Source organism: Prionailurus viverrinus, chromosome D4, assembly GCF_022837055.1.
Source record: "Prionailurus viverrinus isolate Anna chromosome D4, UM_Priviv_1.0, whole genome shotgun sequence".
NCBI lineage: Eukaryota > Metazoa > Chordata > Mammalia > Carnivora > Felidae > Prionailurus > Prionailurus viverrinus.
In genome coordinates, this window is record NC_062573.1 from 58,661,991 (window position 1) to 58,682,543 (window position 20,553).

Genomic DNA, 20,553 nt, shown 5'->3' on the forward strand with positions numbered 1-20,553 from the left:
TATTCATCTATTTTTAAGAGAAAGAGTGAGCGGGAGAGGGGCAGAGAGAGAGGGAAAGAGAGAATCCCAAGCAGGCTCCATGCTGTCAGTGTGGAAACTGATGTGGAGCTCAAACCCATGAACCATGAGATCATGACCTGAGCTGAAATCAAGAGTCAGTCGCTTAACCGACCAAGCCACCCAGGTGCCTCTTCATCTGTTGAATTCTTAATTTCAGTTCCTTTTTTCTTTCTTCCGGTTTTAGAATTTCTACTGTATTCTTTGTTTTGTTTTGTTATCCTCCATTGGGGTTCTTTCTTGTGTGTTCTTTTCTTCCTGTGTGCTTGATTGTCTTTCATTATATAATTTTTGTTGTATTTGAAACATTATTTTGGGGGAGCACCTGGGTGGCTCAGTGGGTTATGCATCTGACTCTTGGTTTCAGCTCAGGTCATGATCTCAAGGTTTTGTGGGTTTGAGCCCCGCATAGGACTCTGTGCTGGCAGCATGGAGCCTGCTTGAGATCCTCTGTCTCCTCTCTCTGACGCTCCCCCACATCTGCCGTTTCTGTCTCTCTCAAAACAAGTAAATAAAACTTGAAAAATTATTTTTAGAAATAGTTAGAAACCTTGAAGTTATTTTCCTTCAGAGAGGATTTTTGTTTGCATCTTCCAGGCACCTGGCAGCAGACCTAGAAACCAGGGACCACCTTAGTTTAGCTTTAGTTTCATAGTTAGACTGTAGTATATGCAGGTTGGTTCATTTCTGGTTTCACCTATCCTCCCAGGGTGTACCCTCATAGGAACCAACTCTAAGTGTGGGGTGGTTTACCAGGACCTCACTTTGGTAGGCTTGGGCTCCTACTTCTACTTTCTGGCAAGGCTGCAAAAAAAGCTTTTTAACTTTTGCCTTTAACCACCTCTTCAGGATCAGAAATGCCTTCCTAGGCCTGTATAACCCCATGTGTCAAGATCTTTCTCAAATAATTTAACACTGTCTTTCTGATTCTTTGTTGATCTTTTAAAATTTTTTTAAATGTTTATTAATTTTTGAGAGAGAGAGAGAGATGCAGAATCTGAAGCAGGCTCCAGGCTGTGAGTTGTCAGCATAGAGCCCGACGTGGAGCTTGAACTCATGAATTATGAGATTATGACCTGAGCTGAAGTCAGATGCTTAACTGACTGAGCCACCTAGGTGCCTCTTGATGATTTTTTTATTACACTTCCATACTTCATGTAACCATATAAAATAGTGTTCATCAGGAAGGTTGGTTTCAATTACAGAGTCTACCGTTATCTGAAGTAGAACTGAAATTGGATGCAATTTTACTAAGTGTGTTTACACTTAAATATATTCTGTACTTTTGTTTACCTCATCCATCCTGGTTAATCAAGAAAACTTACATAGACTTTTACTTCCAGCTTTTTAGAGTGGCTAGAAGAACCAGATAAAACATCTTTTGAAGCCATGGGAAAACTGCAGAGATGCCCAGTACTCAAGGGGTTAAGACGCTGGCAGTGAAGGGAAGTGCAGAGCACTGAGTAGACATTCTTTTTTTTTTTTTTAATTTTTTTTTCAACGTTTTTTATTTATTTTTGAAACAGAGAGAGACAGAGCATGAATGCGGGAGGGGCAGAGAGAGAGGGAGACACAGAATCGGAAACAGGCTCCAGGCTCTGAGCCATCAGCCCAGAGCCTGACGCAGGGCTTGAACTCACGGACCGCGAGATCGTGACCTGGCTGAAGTTGGACGCTTAACCGACTGCGCCACCCAGGCGCCCCTAGACATTCTTTAGCAGCTTTTCACCCTTAGGGCAATTTGCCATTTCTGGAGAAGCTAGGGGAGACCCAAGAACCTGCAAGAGGGCCTATGCTACTGAGTCAGTGAAGTTAGCAACTCTTTTGGCAGTTTCACGGGGTTGGGCAGACATACATTGGATTTCCATAGGAAAAGATTGTTATTCTTACTACCTACAACTGTAAGGGTTCTATACATCTAGAAATATCATAAAAATAAGCCAATGATAAAATTAGAAAATCACTATTTTTCAACCCCTAATGGATCTAAAATGATCATCAGTGGATCCTAAGACCATTCAGGAAAGAGTTGATAGTGAAAGGAAAGTATAATGGATGGATTAGGTTGACAGTACCTGAAACAGCTGATCTGTTTAATTCAAAGGACACACCACTACAAATGAAGTATTCTTGGAAAAAGATTGACCCTGAATCTAAAAAAACCTCTAAATTGTGCTCTCAGTTTGTACGCAGTATAGGGGAGAGCAAACAAAGCTAACACCACAGGAATGCAATCAGCCAAATACACAAGTATGAAACTTTCTATTAGTCAATACAATGGATTCTATTAGCCTTTTCGATTGGTTGGTTTTTTTTTTCAGGGGATAAATAATATGAAAAGATTAAAAAATAAAAGAGGGGCAATTGTTACAGATTAAGGGAGACTTATTTTTACATTATTTTGTTACAGATTAAAGGAGAAATATCAATATTGGCCATATGTAATGTGTGGATCTTGTTTGGATTGTAATATAAACAACCCATTATGAAGGAAAATTTTAAAGAAATTTGAACATAGATGGGCCATTAGATGATATTTATTGTGTTTATTTGGCTGGATTTATTAGGTGTGAAAGAGTGTACTCAGGTTTCTTTTTTTTTTTTTTTAAATCCTTAGAAAAAAAGAGAAATCAAAGTATTTTGGATAAAGTGGTGTGATGTCTGTGATGTGCTTTAAAATGGAAATTTTTGATAATTGTTTGGACTAGTTAATGGATACATAGGAGTTCATTTGGCTGTTTTGTCTACCTTTTTGGTAAATTTAAAAATACTCATTAAATAGTTATGAGAAAGAAACATCATAAACAAAATTCGCTTATAACATAGCCTGTGCTTTAAGTGAGACCATCATAAGCTGTTCTCTCTATTGGGTAAAAGTCTGTTGTGTATGAGTGGTGTCAGAAAAAGAGACAAACTTCATTTTATTTGCACAGCATTCTTTCCTGTTAGTCTTATCTGTTAGACCTGTGTGGACACCTTGATCCATAGTCTCAGATTATATGGAAAGGAAGAAGGAAAAGGAAGAAGCAAAAGTAGGGTGAGCTCATATTGAAGGAACAGGAAAAGGGTGCTAGGTGGGCAAAAACCACAGAACTCCACTACCTTTCACTTGTTGGTTACTCAGTACACTCAGACCTACTGCTTTCTACACAAAGAATTTTTAAAACACTTCCAACTAACATAATTTAGCTTTTCCTTCGAAAAGGGAGATAATCTGAAGTAATGCCTGGTTGATGCTTCTGACTTCAGGTCCAGGAATTCTGGATAATGTCAGTTCCTCTTCCTATCTCTGTTATAGTCTGTCAATTATAGACTTTGGAAAATTTATCTACTAATGATATACTCTCTAGGTTCACTAGTAGCAGAGGGAAAAATGAAAGGGAAGGGAATTTTTAAAAAAAGTATATGACACGGAAAGCAAGACATACACACAGATAGCATCCAAAAACCTCACTTGTGCATTTTGCCCAAGCAGGCATAATTTGCACATTATGATGGAGTGCTGCTGGGCACACCCGGCTTTGTGGCTTGAGCGATCAGTCCAAGTCACTGAGGCCTGCTGTAGGCTCTTCACAGAATCCAGATCTTCACACACACTTGAAGCAGCATTGGATCTGCTGGGTCATATGTGCTTAGTGGCAGAGCGCTTCAGCATGGACCAGCTATACAGTGATTCTTGCTCTGGGCCCTTCCCATATTTTCTCATTGCCTGACAAGTAGGTAAAAGCAGATAAACAGTCTAAAGCCCAGACAGTTTATGTTCAGAATCCCAAATATATCAGCCAAATGTTTTGCCTCTTAGCAGATGTGAGGTATAGCAATTTTTCACTTTCTTTTTTGTTTGCTCATTGTTACAATTTTGAGTCAGTAATTAGTATACATAGAATTAAATTGAAAAGGTGCAAAAAGGTGTATGGTAAAACCCGAGTTTCTTTTCTGCACCTGTCTTTCAGCTACCCAGGTCTCCACATCGGAGGCAACCACTGGCACTAGTCTGTTGTTTATCATTATTTTAAAGGACATATCCTGACTTGGCACGGACCATTGGATCACAGGAGACTTCCTGAAATGGCAGGCCCTGTATGTTTATGGGATTTATATCCCACCATCTGGAATACATGCAAGGTACCTATGTCTCCTTAGTTTCCAGGTTCTGTTAGCAGCTAACTTCACTGTGGTAGACCAGTGTAGTAACACCATGTCCTGAGTTGATACCTCCAAGGGAGGTAAAAGTGAACTGCTTTCTCGTATCTTCTGGTTATCTTTATGGAGAAATACATTTACTGCCAGCTTCATAACTGCATTCTAGGTGACTAGGATGGTTTTAATTTGATCCAGTTGGGATCCATATCTGAAAGTGCAGTTTGAGCTGGAGTCACCATTTGAGTATGTTTATGATAGCCTAATATCGTTGACTAAGACTCACTGGTCCCTTGGTCGGAGAAGTGGGGTTTTCTGCAAACCACCAGACATTGTTTTTTGATAATCCAGTGGCTTTCGCTTGGCTTCACTTTATACTAAAAGAGTATAATGAGGTAGTGGCCCTGATCATAGGCAATACCTCATTGATCTACATTACCTTCTTGTTCCATGGACTTCTGGTTTCCAATACCCTAATATGAACAGAAGTTTCCCTGCCATTTTCCATGATTTGGGCCAGTAACCAGTTCTAAATTCTCCTTCTTTCTTCAAAGTTTTGCTGCCTGCAGCCCACTATCTGGTTTGTATTAGATATTGTATCAGTATATATTTGACGATATTAGTTTGTGAGTTTTTTTTAAATCACAGAAGTCAATGGTGGTTAATTTAAGAAAAAATAAAAAAAGGATTTTGTGGCAAGCCCCTGGGCAGTGGACAGAATTAAAGAGAGAGCTGAAGGGTGCCTGGCTGGTTCAGTTGGTGGAGCAGGTGACTCTTGATCTGGGGGTCATGAGTTGGAGCCCCCTGTTGGGTGTAGAGATTACTTAAAAATAAAATCTCAAAAAAAAAAAAAAGAGAGCTTAAAACTATACCTTGTTAAGGACGTGATGTAGGGGCGCCTTAGGGATCTAGACTAAGAGAGTCTTTGGAATGACTTAGTTCCATCCTTATGTCCATATATTCAAGACTCAGATTCCCAGCACAGAGTCTGGTTTGCCTAACTTGAATCACTGCCTCACCTCTTAGCTGATGCCACAACGTGCCTTGATTAATAGACTCACCAAGACTTGTAGAAGGGAGGAGAGGTTCTTTCCTCAAGGGAAAGAAGGGAGGAGGAATACGCAACCAGCCAATCAACAGATGCCCCATTCCAGAGTGTTCAGATTAGGTCAGCAGCAGTAAGGTTGTCATTGGCTTTTGGGGGAAGACCATTTCTCTTCGTGAGCTGCTGTCCCAGAGTATTGCAGTATGTTCAGCATCCCTGGCTTCTGGGCACTAAATGTCATCAGCACCCCCACTGCTAGCCTTCACAATCAGGGCACCACTTGTTTCCCAGCTATCACCATCTCCCCCCTAGACATGCTGTGGAACAGCCCATCAGGACCACTGCACTACATGATCCCTAAAACTGTTTGCATTTAAAACAACCAGATGCATCCCCATTGCTAGGCAAAATGTTGTTTGTAATTTGGCTATAATAAAATAATGTTTCCTGTCACCTCTACCAAAAAGGTCTTCAGTTTAGTGTCCCCAAATATCTAAACAGACCTGCATCTAGAACTGTATGAAATATATAAGAAATTCATTAATTTTCTTCAGTTTATTTCTTTGATTAAGGGCACAGACTTTAGAGCCAGATTCTTTAAATTCAAATCCCACAACCTGTAGCTCTGCTATTTACTAGCAGTTACTTCCTTTGGGCTTTTACATAATCTTACTTTGAGCAATTACATAATCTCTCTGTGCCTCTGTAAAATGAGGACAATAATAGTACCCATTTCATAGGGTTGCTATGAGGATTAACATAGCTAATGTGCATAAAGCATTTAATATATTGTCAAGAGCATAGTAAGTGTATGTATGTATAAGCTATTACTATATTTATAAAATGGGATATTAGTAATTAAGTTTCCCATAGATATGCCTTTAAAATTTTTTTTCTGGGGAAGTTATCTTTTAAAAAGTTAATTGCTCTATCGGGAAAAGCATTTTGTTATTTTGTTATTTTGTTACAGCAGTTCAGAACTATACTTTGAAAAATATCCGTGAATTATTCATTTCTTTACTCAGTATTTATTGTTTGCCAGGCATGTGTTAAATCTTTTTTTTTTGTAAGTTTGTTTATTTTGAGGTGGGGGGGGGGCGGTGAGGGAGAGAAGGGAGAGAAGATCCCAATCAAACTCCGAGCTGGATGCGAGGCTTGAACTCATGAACTGTGAGATCATGACTAGAGCTGAAACTAAGAGTTGGATGCTTAATTGACTGAGCCACCCAGGTAGGTGCCCCAGGCCCATGTTAAATTCTAAGAGACAGGGAATTTATATACTGGTGGAAGAAGCAGTAACTAAATGAGCAAATAAATGTCCAGGATAATTACTGATGTGATAAGAGCTGTGGAGGAATCAACAGAAAGCCCCGGAAACAGGGAAGGATTCCCTGTGTTGGTGGAACAGAGGAGAGGCCTGGACTGGACAGTGAGCAGCAGAGGAGAGGCAGCATGGGAAATGGGAGGGTGTGGGCCATGTTTTTGCAGGACTTTAGAGACTCCAACAAGGAGCTGGGGTCTTTTAAGGAGCTATTGAAGTTGGGGTGGGAAGGTTTTAAGCAGGAGCGTGCTGGGTCTGATTTCCTTTTGGGAAAGTTGGTTTTGTTGACTGTAGACAATAAATTACAGAGGGCCAGGTGGGACCAGGTAGAAGCCTCTAGGGAAGAAATGAATGGGGATGGAGATGGGGATGGGATGGGATAGGATAGGATGGCAGCAGTGGAGCTGGAAAGAAGTGGATGAAGCTGAGTGAGAGCATGTATTTATTTTGGAGGTAGAATTGACAGGTGTTGATGGCTTAGATCAGGAAGTCAGTGAGAGAAAGGGAGGAATCAGGGAGAAGGCCTAGATTCATGGCTATTATGTGCCGTTTGTCACTATTGCTAAACTTTTTTTTTTTTTTTTTTTACCTCATGGTCCTTTATAAAACTAAATTTTTAGTACCATTTAGTACAATTTTTAGTACCTGGTCTCAAATTTTTTGCAATGCAACCAAATTTTATGATCTCTTTAAATTTTTTTGCTTTCTTAGTAATGAAACTCCGTTTGTTGATGTTTTTGGCACTTAATTGGGACCATTTTATCTGTTAATTACTGCTGCTGAGAATTTGAACTCACTCACCATTTGCAGAGCTGTCTTTTGAAATCAGATAACTGAGTATCACCCCTGCCCCTAGAAAGTAGGAGAACTTGCAAAAGCCTGCACCTGATGAGAAGCAGCCCTCCCTTCTCTGCCGGGTGTGGTTCTTATAGGTGAGGACGGTGAGGAGCTGGGATGGTGGTGGGGCACCTGCGGTTTATTTACCTAGCTCTGCCTGAGGTGCCTGCTCACTTCACAACTCCACTCTTCTTTTTAACATGTACTTCCCATGTGGTAGGTCAAGTTTATGAGCTATTTTCTGTCATGTAGGACTAGTACACCTCCTCAATAATTGCAGTTTTTCATGTTTCACTAAAGTATTTCTTCTCGTGAAAGAATTGAGATCAAGCATAAACACTAGTCTTTAATGAAATAGATTGTTCAAATTGATCCATATGGAATGAATTATTTTACTCTTTTCTAAAAAATGAAGAGAAACTGGGAAGAAATGTCAGTGGACAGTAATGCATAGAGATTTTCTTTAACACGTAAATGAGAAGCCAGAAATGCATATAAAACATGGGAACTTCAAAAACATTTTTTAGACATAGACTATTAACACACATGGATGTTTTTGATTTCCCATTACATTAAAATATCCAAATGAACTTCATGTTCAGAACATTTAAAAATAGCTCTATCTTGAAAAGTGGATATAAAGTATTATCAGCTGTGCTTTTTGTGCATAATTAGTATGTGTCTGTGAAAGTATAATGACTTCTAGTGTAATATTACTCTGATAAAAAATTCAGATGGTAAAAATTGGAGCTACAGCTGGGTGACACATTTTAAAATAAATCAAAGGTGACTCCATAAAATCATGCTACTTTAGTCCCTTGTACTCCCCCTTTCACTTGTCAGTAGAACATGAAGTCACCAATAAAAATCCCTTAAATAATGTTTCATTTTTCCCCTCTCTTATAGATTTGATGTGTGCCCACTGTTTCCTTCAGTGCTTGGTGGGCTGCTGTGAAGATACATTACCTTTTCCCTTTTTCCAAGATGGCTCAAGATTCAGTAGGCTTTTCTTCTGATTACCAATTTTGGATGCAGAAACTTTCATTGTGGGACCAGGCCTCCACTTTGGAAACCCAGAAAGACACCTGCCTTCATCTGCCTCGATTTCAGGAATTCCTGAGGCAGATGTATGAAGTCTTGAAAGAGATGGTAGGTAGTAGACCAAAATAATGAATCTCTACTACATTTCACCAAGCTTGAATGTTATCTAGGGTCAGGAACTTGTGGTATTGACCTGATGGATTAGAAAGACAAATTACCTGTAAGTGATATGGACGGGACGGTTTCCTTATCTCTGATTTCTTATGATTTCAGTCTTTTCTTCTTGATTAATTACATTGTCACATGAGACTTCCTGACCAGTAAAGTTTTTTTTTTTTTTATAAAAAACAAGACTGTGACAATCGTCAGGTAAGAATTGGGATTCTTTTAAAGACCTTTGCATCTATTAAATATTGAAAAGTTTTCTGAAATGCTTCTTTATGTTGTTCTTTAATGCTGTCCTAGATAAGGTTCTACTAAGAGGTAATAGGTATTAAGATCTCTTCTTATGAATATTTTAAGTGGTCTTTTCTGGTGAATATTAAGATTTTGAGTATCTTCACTATTGTTGTATAATGTATTGTTCAAAATTTGATATATTTTCATTTTGACATGATTTCTTATTTTTACTTCAGTGGATATTTTTATGAATTAACATGCTTTCATATTATGAAAATATTATTTGTTTTACACCTACTTTGTAATTTCAAAATGAGAAGCAAAATTGTCATTTAATGTAAGTGTTCTTGTGCTACGTTTTTCTTCTCTTAATCTAAGAAGCAAGTCAGAAATTTGAAGAATTATTCATGTTGATGATATGAGTTCATATGTCTTTAGCAACTAGAAGGAAAGATATGGTCTGTGTGATCAACCAAAGGTAACTTTTAAAATTGTTTCTCTATAATTCGACTTCTGCAGCTTGGCTTTAAATTGGTCCCAGAAAGTCTAGGGCTGGCCTTGATGCTAAGACAAATGTGAAGAATTTATTGGTACAGCAGCTTACATTTCAGCTTATGTACATGTTACCTCATTTAGGTCTTATTTTTGAACTTTCTTGAGAGGTAAAGAAGTGGGGAGAGGACCAGTTGTATAACAGCATGTACATTTTTTAATCTTAAGCTGTTTTCTATTTGGTTGATCTTTTTCATCTCAGGTTTTAGGTTGTTGTAGATTAAGTATGATGTCATTAAGCATGTAGCAACTGAAATAGTAATGAACAGAGATATATATCTTTATGCTTGGGCTGCTTTTATTTCTTTTTACAAGTTCCAGAGTTCTTGTCCTCCCAAACCTTCTTTGAAATAGCCCTAGTGAAGCTGAGTTAGGAATCTCTGTTATGTTAGAGTGAAAAACCAGGTTGAAAACATGGGATCATAGAACTATTAATTGCTCACAATATTTTGTTCACTGTTATGCAGTCTTTGTTATTTTTAAACAAATTGACCTTTCCTAAGTATGAGTAAAATAAAGTTAATTTGTATCAAGATTTTACATAAATGTGCTGTACATTTTAGTTTTGGTGATGTGGTTTAAGGATGATATAAGATGGTTACTTGTTAAATTTTATTTGAATCTCCTACTTTTCCGAAATACATACTAAACATTCAAACTCCCTCAACCTGTAGTGTCAGTTCAACCTTTCTAAGTTGCATATTGTCTTTTTATTGACCAAAACGTAACTTTCTTTTACAGGATTCAAATATGATCATTGAAAGATTTCCCACAATAGGTCAACTGTTGGCAAAAACTTGTTGGAATCCTTTTATTTTAGCATTTGGTAAGAATCCAAAGCTTGTCCTCTCAAAATATAAACTTCTAATGATAATTTTAATCTTTGCATTGTTTAACAAAATACAGAGTTTCAAATTATAAATTTTCTCCTATTTTTATGAAACAGCTATTCAAATGTATTCATTGTACCATTAGAAAGATAGCATCCTTTTCTTGTCCATATATGTTTGGATAGATAATCACACACACACACACACACACACACACACAGATCTGTAAGAAAATAGGACTCCTTATATTATAGAGTAGACTCTTCAAGATGATTATCATAACTTCATTTTTAATTCAGTATAAAATGGTTATAATAATGAAATAATTTCTTGTTTCACAATTTCACATTAACTTGCACACTACTGTTTTCCATGTGTAAAGTCATTCTTTAGTATCTGAATCCTCCTATGGCCCTGACATTATTTAGGGGTAACATTTTGGTTTTACCTAAGGTGAAGAGGAACCTGGGGACACATTGGGGGAGGTGTTCTTTACCTGACCTCCTGTCTACCTGTCCAGCCTCATTTCCTGTATAATCCTCTGCAACCACACCACACACATGGTAGCCAGGTCAAGTTACTAACAGTGCCTTGAAAGCACATGATATCAGGGCCTGCAACATGTGATTCCTTTGTTTGGAGCTCTGTTCTCATCTCCTGTCCTCTTAAACTTTCTTTGAAATAGTTTTGCTTGGGGCTGCTTTAGGAGCTTCTTTAAGTCTCTTCGTAGCTGATAGCATCCCCCTTAACCATAAAACTTACTGTACTGTTTTGTAATTATTGGTTTGCCTGTCTGATGTCCTGGAAGACTGAATGCCTCTCAAGAGCAGGAACTGTGGTTTTAGTTCTTTTTGTCATCCTAGAGCCTAGAATAGGGTGGAGGAGGCACATCTGAAGGTGTACAGTTGAGGTTTATTGCCTTGACTTGGCTAGTTGAATATTTACTTTTCATATTGTTTAAAGTCAAAGACTAATTGCATAATATAATGAGATGAGAATAAAAAAACAAAGTCAGTAGTACCCTATGATATTTTAAAGAATTGTACAATTTCTCTTTCCTAGCCTATCATAAATAATTGTAAGAAACATGAACTCAGGGGGGAAGAGACAGGGCTGCATTAGGTCCCGGGAGCATACATTACATGGATGCACTACACAGACAAACTCACTCACTCTGTCCCAACCCTCATCTGTCCCTCTTCCTCTCCACTTAGTCCTCTTGCTTCCCTTCCCCTTTGAGTGGACTCTTCCTCCCCTACCCTTCCCCAGCTTGTTGAAGTTCTTGATCTAATATGGCCAAGTCATCACTGTATTTGCCCACCAGGGCCATACCTACCTGCCCTAAGTTCATATATTTTAACCAGGCCAGTGTTTCTCAAATATCCTTGACCAGAAATACATTTTCTGTACATGTATACATGTATATACGCATACATACATACACACAGACGTGTATACACACACACATTTCATGAAAGGATGCTTGTTTTGATTTTGTGTAGCCACATTCACTATACTATTTTAAAAATAGTTTTCGTGACCCCAAATTATTTTTACAACCCCCCGGATGGGTCATGACCAAAAATGTGAAAAACACTGAGCTAGACCAATGATACTAATGGCAGGAGAAAGGGAAAGAAGTTGTTGACTTTCCTCCATTTAAAGGCACCATCCATTGTGAGATACTTCACACATTGAATAGCCACTTTTTAGAAAAATAGATACTACATCCTTTAAGTGTATATGGTGAATGTAGAATACAACTCTAATTCAGAAATGTTAAGATGTGGGAAAGTTTGTGCTATACAATAAAGAAGTGGAATGAGAGGCATTGCTGATGTTGTGCTAGGCACTGTTCTCTGTGGATTGCAGAGTGGATCTGAGTCCTTGATAGTTTTGTGTATTTATTGTGAGACAGAGTGTGAGGTGGGGAGGGGCAGAGAGAGACAGACAGACAGACAGACAGACACAGAGAATTCCAAGCAGGCTCTGCAGAGTCAGCGCAGAGCTGAATGTGGCTCTCGAACTCAGGAAACCATGGGATCATGACCTGCACCGAAATCAAGAGTCCGATGCTTAACCGACTGAGCCACCCAGGTGCCCCGAGTCCTTGATAGTTTTGCAGGATAGGCAATTATGGATTAGAGTAAGTAAATCACTTTCCCCATAATGTAAAACTGATAAAAGCCAGGATCCCACCCCTCTAAAGCCTGCATTGTTGTGATGATCTGGCCTGTGGATCACACCATTGTGGTTGAAGTAGTCTAGTTCTGGCTTTAACACTAGCCAGCCTCACATGAAGTATATATTCACTGGGCAGATATTTGCTAAGCTTTTTTTTTTTTTTGTTCCCCAATATGCCAGGCCTAGGAAAACATGGCTCATAATTTCTGCCCACTGGAAGCATCCAGTCAGAAAAGAGACCTCAGCGAATCAGCCTGACTCAGGCATGGCTTGTGTTGTGGAGCCATGAACAAAGAGCTAAAAGAAAAAGGAGTTTGAGTTGGGGCCAACTCTTAGGGGACAGTAAATGAGATGGGATTTTTCTGAGACAAGCTGCCAGACTTGCTAGGTTTCAGATTCCTTATTTGTAAAAGTGAGAGGCTAGACTGATTTATCCCTATGGCCTTAAACTTGTAAGTGTCTGTGGTCTTTCCTTAGCACCTGTCCTCATTACATTGGGCCCCTCTGACAACCAGAAACAAATTCTCCATCTCTTTTTGTTTCAAAGCTTGTGTTACGTTTTGAACTTTGAGCTTCCTGTTTGAGGTATGCCTTTGGTTCTGAGCTTAGTGGAGACTGATAGGCAACAGAACTCCATGATGAATCAAGTCTTGCCTATGTTGCTACTTTTGTTTTGCTAGTTGGACATTGTCCAGGAAAGGATCTTTTCTTATGGTTTTAAATTTTATCAAAATCACTTTTTAAATACAGGAAATATGACACTTTCTATCAGAGAAAGAAGTAAACCTCTGGTAATGTTAAATGAGAATTGGATCAGAGATAAAGACAATAAGGAAGGAGGAAATTTGGAAATGTAAAGACACCACAAAGAGACCAGAAAAAACATAATAGAAAGGGAGGGTACACCTTTTATTCAGGGTTGTTCTCTGCATAAAATTACAGATTTCACCTTCTTGGAATTCTGGCTGGTTGTTTCTAGTTCTGCCCTCAGGATTAAGCATGTAACAGTTATAACCTCACTATTTGCTATTTATTTGTATATAACAATTTGCACCCAAGCTTGGCAGCTTAAAATAATAAATATTTATTGTCTTAAAAATGCTACCTTCACACTTTTAAATTACAGATATAAAGTTTACAGAATTAATTTAGCTTTTCATTTGGAATTTTAATTCAAGATATCAAAAAATAGGGGTGCCTGGGTGGCTCAGTCGGGATAAGCATCCAACTCTCTGTTTTGGCTCAGGTCATGATCAGGTCACGGTTTTGTGAGGTCAAGCCCTGCATGGACTCTGTGCTGAGAGCATGGAGCCTACTTGGGATTCTCTCTCTGCCCCTCCCCAACTCATGCTGTCTCTGTCTCTCTCAAAATAAATAAACTTAAGTAAAATAAAATATTAGGTGGCAAATGTATGTTGGTATATTGTTTTCCCTTCTACTCATTTTTAGAATCCAAATTTGCACGAAGATCTGCTGTCAGTGACTGCTTGCATGATGAATCCCAGGCATTTTCCCATCTCATTTAACTGCCCTGCAGGATGTCCACTCTGGATCTAGGGGAGGAGCCTGACAGATGCCTTCTCCCCTGTAGTTGAGTGTTGGAGGCGCTCAGGAATAGCAAGTGATGGCTTGCACCTACCTGTAAATACCTAAAGCAAAGTAAACTCATTAGCAGTACATTTCAGTGAATTTCAGTACTTTGAGCAAAGTAAGACACCTCCTAAAGATTGGGTGAACATTTCTCTGGCTGCTCTCTCTCTCTTTTTTGTTTTTGTGTTTTTTTGAGAGAAAAATTAAAAAATGATACATTTGTTGAACTAAATGTGCAGACTCACTCAACACCTAGGGAAAACTTCCATTTTTAGATTCTATTAGATTTAAGGTCCATAAAATAACATTTTCTTTCTTTGTCTTCTCCTTCTCCTCTCCCTCCTCCTCCTCCTCCTCCTCCTCTCTTAGAGGTGAGTGTCTGCTTTTTGGAAATGCTACGCATTGGGTTGCATTTTTTCTAACAGGGGAAGCCTTATGTAGTAAGCATATCATGGGATCTGCCCAATACCCTGTGACATGAAGATAATTAGAATTTATTCTAATATTTAAAGCATTGGAAGTACAACAGTCACAGTTTTAATCAGTGACATTGGTTCAACCTCAAGAATCCTAGGACCTTCAAAAGTTAAATTACATGATTTGTGAAATAAACTTAAAATAGGCAAGCCAGTGATGTATTTGAGCTAATAAAAACTAGGGAAAAGAAAAATGAATGTCCCTCAGAATAATGCCTGATAAAGTTTGTTCAGAGGTATTACCAGGAGAGCACAAACTTATGATGTTTATGGCGAAAAAAATGGGTTTAAAAATTACTATTAGTGTCCTTTGGTGTGTGGTTGAAAGTGCAGAGGTAGCTTGCTGTAGTTTGTATTTTCCTTATTTCTTGTTAATGTAACCCTTAGAAATGCTGTGTTTATGAGATTGCAGAAGGTAAGAAGGTCAAGGGCAGCAGGTGATTCTGCAGCGGATTGAGTCCAGGTGCTTGGTTTCCTCAGCTTCTTCTACTCAATGGCTGTCCAATAAAGGCCATAGTTTCTTGGCTCTAGTTTAGGTACTGACATCTTCCATTTGAGGCATCATTCTTGCTTCCCAGTTGTGTTGTGAAATCTCCAATTGGAATGGACTCAGTTACCAAAAGAGGAAAAAGAAAATGGCTCACTGAGTAGATATTCTTGCCAAGTATAAGATTTCCAAGTTCAGTGTTTTCAATACATGTTTGGTAAAGTTTTCAATTTTAGAGTAAAGAATGAGGAACATGTAAGAGGCTTCTATTTTATCCAAGCCATTTAGTGCTAAACAGAATATATTTTAAAATGATCATTTTGTTAAATTTTTTTCTAACAAGTGAGGGTATTTTGGGAAATTAGAAAATTAAAAGAGTAAGACAGAAATGTAGACTACCATCTGTAACAGTTGTATTGCCTTAAAAAGGTTGAAATTACTAATGGTTTGAAATATGCTTTGAAAGAAATGATCTTGAGAAAAGCCCAGTTCTTTTAGTTATTTCCATCATTCTTTTCTGGCTTTATCAGAAAGGGATTGACCACACAAGGGCTAAGCCTAAGTGATCCCAAAACCACAAGAATAAAAAACCCCTGCAAAGTAAAGTTTCACACATGGTCCTGGATGCTTGTTCAGTAACTTTAGTAGTTTGATATTTTCATAAAATATGATAAATATATTTCCTTTAGTATAATGTTTTAAAATTTTTTTATACTGATTATCTTTTTGTATTTGCTAAAACCTAATTTTAGTTTTTCTTTTTTGCAGATGAAAGCCAAAAAATTCTACTATGGTGCTTATGTTGTCTGATTAATAAAGAACCACAGAATTCTGAAGAACTGAAACTGAACTCCTGGACACGGGTAAGAGTAAATCTTGTCCTGCACTGCTTTGCATTAAATTGATTGTTTAAATGTGCTGCTTTAGTAGTGCAGTTCTGTGACATTTTAGAAAATTTTTCAAATACAGGCTTCACTGTCCCATTATCTTGCTGGGTGTAAAGTTATTCAAGAGATTTCATTTTTGCTTGATTGTTAATTCCAGAAGATAGTGGACTTTAAGGTGAACTTTCCCTTGCCTGGAAGACCTAACTAATGTGTGATTTTGTAAAGTTACTTTCAGGTAATTAAAAGAATGTTCTCTCTTTCCTTTAAGCAACTGGTATACTTCAAAAATTGTTTTTCCCTACTAACCTAGTTTGTTTATTTATTTATTTATTTATTTATTTATTTATTTATTTATTTATTTATTTTTCTACTAACCTAGTTTAAATACTTACATAATTTCTAAGTACTTCTCTGCGTCTCTTGGAATCTAATCTGTAGTAAAACAAAAATTCAGAAAATTCACTTGCTGCCTTTATTTTATGTCCTGAAGTTGGTATCCAGGCCAGGGTGCTCAGACTAGCACCTGGTGCTTCTTGGCTACCGCTGCTTACACCGTCAAATCGGTCAGTCAAATGTGCTAGTGCATGTAGCTGACAGCTTCCTGCACCCCCCTGTCTGTTTCTGCTGTCTCTTGAAGGGCAAGCACAAGTTGGCGAATGTTGTAGGGCTGGGCTGTGGCTGCCCTCACCACTAGCAAGTTGCCTGATTTTTTTCTCATGCCCCCCACTGTTATGCTATAACAACCCTAAGGACTTGCTGATGCCTGTCAGACTCCACTTAGTATGCATATGGTTCAGATTAACTGCTTAGTATTATGAAATCACCCACCCAGGTGCATATGGTTTTGTCTATCAGTCTGACTGGTGATATCATTCCATTCACTGCTTTTTACTATTCCTTTGTTTTATACAAAATTGCCGACTGAGCTGACAAAGACAGTGTTTGTATTTTACTGTTAGATTGAAAGAAGAATTGAAGGGACAGTAGAAGTGAAAAGGTTTGGATCAGGGAAGGAAAGGGTGCAGACTTTAACTGGAAGGTAAGTTACTGTAAAGAACTGAAGAAAGGTGATTTAAGTAGAATTAGGGGAGAAAAGCTATGAAAAACAAGGCTGTATCAACAGAATAACGTATTTAGTCTTTAATCTTTTTAATTGTTGCTTTTATAGTTGATGTTTCAATGATTATTTAGAATATATGTTTGTATTCGCTAGCTTATGAAGTTCTGAAATAGGCCATCTAATAAAGTGTTTTTAGGGTGATCGGACTAACTTTCTTCATTTAAACTCATGACTTTATTAGCCTATTTTAAAATTTTTACCTTATATTTTATTCTGTGGATTTCCTTTAATACTGTATCCATTTATCAATAGGTACATATCAAAGTATAGCAGAGGAAGGTTAAATGAGACTTAATTCCTGCTGCATCAGGGAATTCATAGACTGGTAATCAGAGTTACATATAGGTGTGATGGTGACACAGAGGACACTTGCTCAAACTTGGGGGTTTGGAGATGTGTCCTGCAGGAGGTAATATATCAACTGAATTTTGAAGGATGACTAGGAGAGCAGGAATAGAGCTTTAGGAAAGGATATTCTTGTCAGCAGAAAGAGCATGCACAAAGATGGTGGCAAGAAAGCCAATGTCATATTCAGGGAACTACAGGTACTTAGATGTGCTTGAGCTTGGGATTTTGTAAGGCTGGTGATGAAGCATGAAACCTTATGTATAATAATAAGTTTTTCTTTTATTTTGAGTCAGTGGAGAAACCAAAGTATTTTAAACAGAGAAATCATCTGGCCAGGTGTGAATTTTAGAAGCTTAACAGCAAAGGGAAGTTGATTTGGAAGGAGCAGGGATAGCATTTTGGAAGCTATAGTAGTGATCAAGTGAGAAATCATGCAGCCCCGAAGGAAATGGAGAAGAGGGGCCAGATTTATAATATGAATGAGGTAAATATTCAAAAGGTGTAATGGCAGGCTAAGTGCAGATTGCTTAAGTGTAGGTGGAGTCAAGCATACCCTTCTTAGGAGAAGAGCTGATTTATACTTAGAGGGTTGACAGTCTTCAGGGTATGGGAACAGTGGAGCCTTGGGTGAGGGTGAGGTTGCCCAGGGCAATGGGAAAGGGAAAAGGCCTGGGACAACCCTGGGAGACACTGGCATTCAGGGAGTGAGTGGAAGAATAAGCTACCCTGTAGGTTAAAAACAGGGAGTCAAAGAAGTAGAGGAGAGAAGCAGCAGTGTTTTGAGAAGGAATGAGTGGTCATTCATATCTGATGCTATGGTGCAGCAATGTCCAAAATTTAAATGGATAATTTAAATTTTCCAGTACCTGCTTTAAGAAACAAAAAGAAATAAATGAAATTAATTTTATTAATATTTTATGCAACTCAGTATTTCCAAAATACTATCATTTCAACATATAATCTATAAAAATTATTAACGAGATTATTTTATAATCTTTTTGCACTAAGTCATGGAAATCCAGTGTGTGTGTTACACTTACATTTTACATCTACATGTTACATCCTAATTTTCACTGGAAGTTTTTTTAATGTTTGTTTATTTATTTTGCAAGAGACAGTGTACCAGTATGAGTACTGGTACTCATGAGGGAGAGGCAGAGAGAGAGAGGGAGAGAGAGAATCCCATGCAGGCTCTGAGCTCTCAGCACAGAGCCTAACACGGGGCTCAATCCCACCACTGTGAGATCATGACCTGAGCTGAAATCAAGAGTTGGACACTTAACCTACTGAGCCACCAGGTGCCCCTCCCTGGAAGTTCTTGATCTGTATTTCAGTTTCACAAAATTTACAGTTGAAAGAGTAGGTTCATATACCCAAATTGTTACAGAGAAACTTATGACTGAACCAAGTGTCAGTTTTTAAAGTTAAATTTAATTAAAATTTTAAAAATTAAAAACTTCCTTCCTTCCTCGTACTCACTACATTTGAAGTGTTCAGTAGCTACGTGTGGCTAGTGGTCACTGTATTGGACAGGGCAGCTTAGAGCATAAAGCAAGGTAAGGATTGAAAAGCAGTGCTTGGATTTAGCCTCTAGGAGGAATGACCTGGGTGGGAATGGGTTGAGTGGGCGGTGCAAGGAAGTTGCCAGATTGCTATAGTTTGAGGAATGAAGGTAGTAAGGTAAGGAAGTGGAGATGATAAACTTTGGTTTTTTTTGAAGAAACTTAGCCCTGAAGGAGGGAGATAGGAGGTGGTAGCCAGACCAGATCATACAGTTGACTTTATTGAAATTGAGAAGTCCTGAATATGCTTTACCCTGAAGAGAAAATGCTAGTAGGGAGGGGTCGAGGGCATATGAAATTGGGAAAACAGTTTCCCTCCTCAATGTATTAGGCATGCCTGTAATATTACCTGATAAAAACATGTATAAGAATAATACTGTTTAACTTTTAACAGTCTAAAGCTAATTGCATATACCTATCACAAATCAGTACCCACACAGTTGTATATTTTTTGGCCATAATTCCAGTAAGACAGAAGATGTTTGTTGGTTTATGAATCAACTTGTCTTGGACAAGTATATCACTTGTCTTGGATATACATTTATCTTAGAAGTGACATTTTCTTCCTAAAAGTTTTAGAAGGACATATTATACATTAAGTATATGTAACTTGTCATCCAATATCCTTCTGAAAATTATGCAAGTCATATATATTTTTTTGATTTTCTATACCTTTGCTTTCTTTTTTTTAATATGAAATTTATTGTCAAATTGGTTTCCATACAACATCCAGTGCTCCTCCCAACAGGTGCCCTCCTCAATGCCCATCACCCACCCCCCCACTCCCCATCAACCCTCAGTTAATTCTCAGTTTTTAAGTCATATTTTAATAATATTTGTTAGTTCACTCAATGAGCATTTATCTCGTGCCCGCTACATGTGCTAAGCAGTTCTAATTGTGGTAATAAAATCTCGGGTCATTCTGTATTCCTGGAGCATCACAAGTGTGATTGAAACAGCCTAAGTCAAAAAGTAAGAATTTCTTCCGTAAACTGTAAACTTTAGTAAAATTCAGATTATTAAATTTGAAAATGTTAGATTGAGTTGTATAAGTTGTATTTTTAGAGCAGAGATGAAATAAGGGGCGCCTGGCTGGCTTAGCTGGTAGAGCGTGTGACTCTTATCTTGGGGTTGTCCTTTCAAGCCCCATATTGTACTTACAACAATAAAATCTTAAAAAAAAAAAAAGAACAGATGAAATTAAAATTACTTGCTGACCATATGCTAGCATATGTTAACATGTTATGTTGGAAATACATTAATACAATGTGGGGTGTTTTTTTTTTTGAAGTTTTACTGGTAACCTCAAATGTACCATCAAATAACTACCTCAGTGGCTATTCTTAAAATTTAGAGATTTGTTGAAGTCACAGGACTCTTTTACATCTTTTCAGAATACTTGATTCTTGTAAAACTTAGTTTTACTGGTGAATCAATTGAACAGATATTTTTTGAGCACCTACTGTTTGTCAGGCACTATAACAGAAGCTGAGGATACAGTAGTGGATTTAAAGATAGTCTGTTCTGAGAGTTTATAACCCAAGGGGCAGATCTCCAGGCCTGCCACATTTAGGAGATACCTGTCCTTTCTGGGCAAGACCATACCTCTGTAATTTTTATTTTGAAGAGAAGAAAACAACAGAATACCAGGGGTAAGGTCAGTTAAAAGGGTTTTAC

General features: G+C 37.9%; 1 protein-coding gene across 9 annotated transcripts in view; it reads left to right on the forward strand.

Annotated features, from left to right (window-relative positions):
• FANCC (FA complementation group C) overlaps positions 1–20,553 on the forward strand; it is a 260,904-nt gene that overhangs the window by 87,302 nt on the left and 153,049 nt on the right. For 6 of the 9 annotated variants that reach the window (XM_047830487.1, XM_047830488.1, XM_047830493.1 and 3 more), the window contains 3 exons: positions 8,307–8,549; positions 10,134–10,218; positions 15,728–15,822. In XM_047830487.1, coding sequence (XP_047686443.1) covers positions 8,385–8,549; positions 10,134–10,218; positions 15,728–15,822 — 345 coding nt within the window. In that variant the 5' untranslated portion in view covers positions 8,307–8,384. Of the gene's footprint in view, positions 1–383; positions 444–4,020; positions 4,183–8,306; positions 8,550–9,164; positions 9,319–10,133; positions 10,219–15,727; positions 15,823–20,553 lie in introns of those variants that run through there. The other 3 variants (XM_047830494.1, XM_047830490.1, XM_047830495.1) reach the window with 3 other exon arrangements.